The sequence below is a fragment of the Musca vetustissima genome, unplaced genomic scaffold, assembly GCF_032173495.1.
Source record: "Musca vetustissima isolate MV318-11 ecotype Yass unplaced genomic scaffold, APGP_CSIRO_Mvet_v1 utg411498, whole genome shotgun sequence".
In the NCBI taxonomy this organism is placed as follows: Eukaryota; Metazoa; Arthropoda; class Insecta; order Diptera; family Muscidae; genus Musca; species Musca vetustissima.
In genome coordinates, this window is record NW_026879043.1 from 2,997 (window position 1) to 10,541 (window position 7,545).

At 34.5% G+C, this 7,545-nt stretch overlaps 1 protein-coding gene across 1 annotated transcript; it reads left to right on the forward strand.

Moving 5' to 3' along the window:
* Nucleotides 1–909: 909 nt before the first annotated feature.
* On the forward strand, nucleotides 910–3,003 carry LOC133323841 (uncharacterized). The gene is made up of 2 exons (XM_061532739.1): nucleotides 910–1,116; nucleotides 1,183–3,003. The coding sequence occupies exons 1-2, from the start codon at nucleotides 913–915 to the stop codon at nucleotides 3,001–3,003; spliced, it is 2,025 nt and encodes a 674-aa protein (XP_061388723.1). The 5' UTR covers nucleotides 910–912.
* Nucleotides 3,004–7,545: the final 4,542 nt, after the last annotated feature.

Genomic DNA, 7,545 nt, shown 5'->3' on the forward strand with positions numbered 1-7,545 from the left:
TCAAAATGTTAACGTCCGATGCATGGCCATGCATCCGATGCTGAATTTTGGTGGAATCTTAATACTTTTGGAAATAGTGATATCAAAATTTTAGAATAGCTCTACTCTAATTTCCAAAAACGGACAGATTTTCCTTTTAATTTCAAATATAGTCTAGACTGGTCACAAAAGTAATTAGATTTACTTTCCCTGTAATAGGACTCTCTTTGCGGGGTTTCTATTTTTCAATGACACCTGACGTTTCAAGGGTTAACGTCAGATAAATGACAGAAAAGAATTTCATCCATACATATCGTTTCTACGACAGAGGGGTCTACGATCCGAAACGACCAGAGTCTTACTCGGCCAAACGTCTTTCACCTCAGCCCGTTGTGTAAAAACAATAAAGGTGTTACAACAACAACTTATGTTGTTGTTGTAACAGCCCTATTGCTTTTACACAATGGGCTGAGGTTACAGATGAGAAGGATAATTTGTAATCGCATCAAAGGATATTAACCCTAATTATTCATAAATTTCAAAACATGTAGATATTTCCAATTACATACAATCCCAAAATAGGTACCCTTTTTTGAACAAAGGCTACAAATTATCGATGTTATCGATAAATAAACATTTGTATTAGATATGGCAACGTCGCCATCCCTAGCACATGCTGTTCTCGTGCAGTCTCCATCCCACCTCATTCGTAAATATTTCGGTCATTTTGTCTTCTCCCCCATTTTTTAGCAAGTGGAACGTCTTTAAATTTTTATTGGTTGCTAACAACCCTGTCAAAACACGCTTTTTGTGGGAACACATGGACATTTAAGGCTGGTTTTGTTTTGTATTTTCCACGTATTCGGCTGGACTTTCATAAATTAAAAATTAAAATATAACGTTCGCCCTTGCACTAGCCACTGCCCTCTAGTTATGCAGACACTGTCAGCCAAACAATTGGAACGTAAAGAACGTAAGAAACAAAAATTGGCCGCTTTGGCAAACTTAATCAAGTCGAACGATAAAGACAGGAAGGAACAAGTGGAGGAAAAGGAGGACGATACAATGGCTAAGGCAGATAAGGATAATGAGGTGATAAATGACCAGCCGGAGGGTGACAATGATGGTTTCACAAAGGTAAGATTGTTCGTGTTGTTGATGTCCAGTAATGAAATAACCACTCCCCATTTATCCCGTCTCTAGGTAACAAATAAAAAGAGCAAAAAGAAATCCAAGTCAAATAGTGATGAGGAACCGGCAGTTAAGAAATCAAAACAAGAAAACGGAGACAATGAAAATGGACAAATGGAAAATGTACAACTTACTGAAGATCAGTATAAACAAATACAAAAGGAACTGCGTGAAAGAAAACGCGCATTGGAAAGTGTTCCATATCTGAGAATGCGTGAATCTGGCGAAAAGGCTCTACTATGTTATAAAGACACAGAAAGACGTCCAATATTCCTAACAGATATTCAGCATTTAGTAATGTCAGCTTTACTGGGTAAAAAATCACCATGTAAACCAGATCGTTGGTGTTTTTTCGACAAACCAGAACAAGTATCACACACTGTTGTCCTGTGCCTCGATGGCCTTTCGCTGTTCCACTATCTCTCCAACAAGAGTAAATTTGAGAAAATCGATAATATTTTCGATATAGGTTTAGATGTCCTTATGCCACCCAACACAAAAGAAGACGGTTTCCTTATGGCAGAGGAATTGGTGCAAGTACCAATGACAAATGTACAAGCGTATAACCTTATAACGAAATATGGCTCTCTGGAAGCGGCCATAGCATTGAAGAAAGATCCAACATTGATACTGAAATCTATATTTCCAGTGGAGAACTCTAAAGACGACAAAGAATCAGACGATGTCCATCCAGAGGATAAATTTCCCAGAACTAAGCTGCTCTTATCAGCTTTGCAAATGGTCGAAGAAGGTTACCCAATGCCCATGAAAGGAGAGCTTAGAAAGCAATACAATTCATACGTACTTACTAGTGAAAAATATGCTCCCGTTACCAATCGTAGCCCACTTTTCGGTGTGGATTGTGAAATGTGTCACACAACAAGTGGCGTAAACGAATTGACTCGAATTTCCATAGTAGATGAAAACTGTCAAACTGTCTATGAGTCGATGGTGCGCCCAGACAATAAAATCATCGATTATTTGACTCAATTTTCTGGCATTACAGAGGAAATGATGAGGAGTGTGACAAAGAAACTGTCACAAGTGCAAAAAGAAGTCCGAGAAGTACTTCCAAATGATGCCATCTTAGTGGGCCATTCTCTGAATTTCGATTTGAATGCCATGAAAATGATGCATCCCTATATTATTGACACAAGTGTCTGCTTCAATATAACAGGCGGCAGGGCAAAATCAAAGTTGAAGACACTTGCTCTGGAGTTCTTAAAGGAAAATATTCAGGCCAATGTTGCCGGTCACGATTCCACTGAAGATTCAATTTCCTGTGTTAAACTGGTCAAACTGAAGTTGAAAAACAGTCTGGAATATGGTGATGAGATTTTATTGCAAAAGAAGAGATTGCAAGAGATAATGTTGGCTGCCAGTGGTGAAGCTGTAAGGAACAACATGTTGGCTCATGCCTCGAAACGAGACAAACGAACGGCCATAATAACAAGTAAACCCCTACCAAATATTGTACAAGATTTACTTCAAAAAGCCGAAGAAGCCTTCCCCAACGAATCGGGCAAAGTTGTAGCGGTTAATGAGGTTGGGTCGAACAAAGAAGCAGTACGCAAATGTAAGGAAATCTTATTGGAAAATGCCCTAACCATATGTAATCTGAAAATTGCACAAGAAGAGTTGCTTGCGGCTACATTTGAAGATACCATTGAAAAGGTGAACAAATGGGTTTCTAAAATCTACAAATCCATGGCACACAAAGGACTGCTTATACTTCTAATGGGTGGAGCTAAGGATTGTTCTTCCGGTGTGGCGAAAATTTGTATAAAGAAAAATAAAGCTGAAGTTGCTGCCGAACATGAGTTGTCTGTTTAAGAAGTACGAGATCGGACCATTTTTGTGTTTCACCTGTTATAATTTATTTTAAGGAGATAATAGAAAATAATTACAGAACTCAGTACCTTCGTATTGAAATTTACATGAATATAAGAGACCTAAACGAAGATAATAAAAAAAAACTATTTTGTTTTGTAAATCTAAAGTTTGAGATTTCATTTTTAATTTATAAAAAAGTCGCTTGAAACATAAATGAATATTTATGCTGGGGATTGTTTAGGATATTACATGGCCGTAAGTACACGAAGTATAGACGTGCGAGGCCAAGTCTATACTTCGTGTACTTACGGCTTAGATTCATAAATATTCGTTATGAAATGTGGTATAGTTGACGAAAGCGTTGGGACTAGCATATACCCTTACTATTATGAAATATATAACGGTTAATTAGTATCGTGTTCCGTTTTTCATTAAAACCTTAAAATATTTGCATTTGTAATAACCAATATATTTTCGACTACGTCCTTATTCTATTTGCCATTTTAGCCTTTTTTGGATTGGTAGATTGGCAATGTATGTGGGTCACATACACACTAATGACTAATCCTACGCAATATGAAATGTAGGTCGATTATTATAAATTAAATTTTAATTATACCTACTTCGTATACAAGGAGGTAATTATAAATGATTTCAACAGCAACTAACATAAGTGAAGGAAGGCAGGAAATATTATTGTTATTGTTTTTTAAACCTTTATTTTTTACAAATTGAAATTTGTCTGGTTATATGAAAAATATGACCTAAGTGTCTTGTATTCAATTTTACTTTCAGGACTACATATATCATAAACATTAGCATTCAATCTTCAAAATTTCGTCCACAACTGTAGTGGTTTAGCTTTTCATGGACAAAATTCAAATGCAAAATAAACAAAACAAAAACTTTCATGACATATACACCACATTTTTCTCTTGCATGCAATATTATCAGCCAACATTAATGGGTTTCTGTGGAATGCCAATTAACTACTTGCTTTTTTGACGGCTTTTGTTTTAGACCTCTACCTTGCCACAAACGAATTGTTGGCTTAGTACGTCACTGTTGATGTGAGTCCATTCGTTGCTGTTGTTTAGTTCTCATTGTGTTCTTTGTTCGGTAAATACGTTTTGTTCTCTCCCACTACGGTCGGAATACTTGAATGAATCAGAAGCGGATTTAAGAGAATTGAATTATATTGCAAATATTATGAACCTTAACAAAAACAAAATTCGGTTAAAATCGTATCATCAACAAATTTTCCAGATATAACCGTGAACTTGTAAAATAAATTTGTTGCTATTGTATAACGTAGTGGATTTTTACAAATCAAATGGTTTTTACGCTTAAGCGTAAACGTTTTTTGGTTGTTTGTGTATTTTATGTACTATGACGTTGTCCATCCATGTATTCCACGAATGTACACGCAACTTTGCCGCCGTTTTTCTTTGTTCGTTGGTAGTTAAATGGGAGGTGGGAATATTTGTTGGGTAGTAAATACTTCCGCTTGAGTAGAACGTGTAAAAGTTTTACTATAAATTATCGATATTATCCGGGAGCAAAGAGGATCTTGAGAGGTGTAAAAATATTAAAAAAAAAAAACTATCGAAATTCTAGTGAATATAGAACAGATTCGTATCGAAATTTGGAAGAATCAATCCCTAAGAAATGATTTCACTGTCTTAACTTTGATAATCATTGCAAATGAATTTTTTAAACAATAATTTCACTTCCTAACTTTGATGATCATTGTAAAAATAATCTTAAAACCAGTAAGGAAAGTAGTAAAGTCGGACGGGGCCGACTATATGATACCCTTCACCACTATGGGTATATTAAACAGGACTATTAACATGAAAGTGGATGAAATAAAATATGTGATATTTATCTAAATGTGAATCTACCTAGATCTATCCATAAAGTATGTAAATCGACTTCAAACAAATATAAATAGGTCATCCGTTCAAGAAAACGCAACTACGTAATTCTTTGCTCAATTTTGTACGTTGTGCAAAATTTTATGTCAATCTGACTAAAATGAGGAGTATGATGGCCAATTTACTTGAAATCAATCTATAATAGAAGGGAGCTATATCTAAATCTGGACCGATTTTCACGAAACAAGACAGACATCACTCTAGGCTCAATTCAGTACGTCATGAAAAATTTCGTGCAAATCAAAGGATATACAGGGACTTTGGTGCACCGTTTACATGAAATCGGACGATACTATATATGCGAGTTATATCTAAATCAGGACCGATTTTCATGAAACTTGGCATACATAATTCTAAGCTCAATTAAATACGTTACGCCAAATTTCGTGCAAATCGAAGGATATATAGGGACTTTAGTGCACCATTTACATGAAATCGGACGAAACCATATATGGGAGCTATATCTAAATCTGGACCGATTTTCTCGAAACTAGGCAGACATCATTCTAGACCTAAATGATTAGGATGTACCAAATTTCGTGCAAATTGAAAGTTATATAGGGGTCGTTTACATTAAATCGGTAAAATATATATATATGGGAGCTATATCTAAATCTGAACCGATTTTTCCCAATTTCAATAGGGTTCGTCCTTGGGCTGAATAAGTGACCTATGCCAAATTTCATCCAATTCGGATCATAAATGCGACCTGTACTTTGTTTACAATTTAACATGGACAGACAGACGGACGGACGGACATGCATAAATCGACTTAAAAAGTGATTCTATGCATATTCTCAAAAGGAACCATGTGTCTATCTCGTTTCCTTTTGCCTGTTACAAACATATGCACAAAGACATAATACCCTGTACCACAGTGTGGTGAAGGGTATAAAAAGCATTATTTAAAAACTTTACGCTGATAGGTCTGATCATACTAGAAAAACGTCTTTAAAATCCAACGCTCATATGTTTTATCATTTTCAACAATAATTGTTAAATAATCTAGTACTTCATATTCCTTGACGAAAATAATAATCGTAAAATAAAATAATTCTTTAAAAATCTAATCCTAGCAAAATAGTTATTTTAATAAATAATTCTAATCCTAGTAAGAAGGTATTGTAATATGATAATTTATACCATTGTTTTGTTTTTAATTTATCATTTCGGATTTTCTTCAATAAAATGATTTGTTAAACTCCAATTTATTATTTGACTACGATAATATTAGTCACGGACCATTTACTTCAACTCAACCATCCATGGAATTCCCCAAATAGAAAATGAACTTGATATTGGTGTTAATTTTCCCAATAATTTGCTAATGATACATATTTATGTGGGAGAAAACATGGAATGCGACATGTAAATGATGCCATATCATCATATACATAATTGTTGATTTGTGAGCTTTGAACAAACCTTCGTAAAAATATATTTTATTTTTATCAATGCAAACAACCAAACTATGCATGCTCACTTTTGTTAAGAGAAAACCAGAATTATCCAATACTCATATGCATTTATTGATTCTCTTATTAATATTCTCTTTAAATGATATTTTCAAGACAATACACATCGAAATAAGTGTGCATATTTATTTTATCATTTCGTTTGCAATACATCGGAATATTAAATTGGAGACCCTATATATTCTCACTGATCATAATAAACTTCTATGTCGAATTTGGCATGTCTGTCCGCCTGTCTGTTGAAATAACGATAGATGTCATAATACATATTTGAAATTTTACATATTTTAGTATTGAAAAATATTGGAGATGTAATAGTACGTTTATATTTAACCGGATTTCGTTAGCCCAGTGGGTTTCAATTGTCAATACCTTAGGTTAACCCCGTAAAAAGTTCTAATGTATATGCCGTTTAAGTCCACGTTTAGGTATTGTCCCTATTAACCGAAACCGCCCCACAGGGACGTACGCAGGGGGCCCGCCCCCTCCCCCCCCCCAATTATGATTTTTTTTCAGAGTAATTTTTTTTGCAACAGCCATTTTTTTTATTTTGTACTACCGGGCCCTATGCTAATTTCAACATACACTGGTGGACAAAACTAAAGCGACTAAAATTGTGAGATTAATAAATGGCCCATAAGTTTTTCAAAAATAAAGATGTGTTGGTTTTTCAGTTTTAAATCGGGTACTTTATTCACTTTTATAAAAACATAAGCATTAATGCAATATCCATTATGAAAAAATAATTATTTATGGATAAGGGAATTGTCTCAATTTTTACTTGGACAAAACTAAGGGAAATCTACAGTACAAATATATGAGCTCTAAAATTTTAGTTATTTTTTGTAATTTCTATGTTTTGGTTTCTATACCTATTTCAGTTCTTACATATCATTTTAAAATGGTTTTTATTACAATAACATGTGCAGGTCTACATGACCGGATACCACCAAAAAGTCCTTTCATTTCTGAAAAAATCGGAAAGCCTGATTGCATTTCGCAAAAGCCCATATTCATTGGAATCCAACTAAGTAAATATTATGCCCTCGGATGAATTAAAGTTTAATACTAAAGGCACAGACACAAAAAAAAAAAAAAATACAGTGAGATGGTGAAAAAAGAAAGGCTTA

Bases quoted from the DNA above. Each gene is read 5' to 3' on its own strand.
- LOC133323841 (XM_061532739.1), top strand. From the start codon at position 913: ATGCAGACACTGTCAGCCAAACAATTGGAACGTAAAGAACGTAAGAAA. The intron at 1,117-1,182 runs GTAAGATTGTTC...TCCCGTCTCTAG, and splicing joins ACAATGATGGTTTCACAAAG to GTAACAAATAAAAAGAGCAA.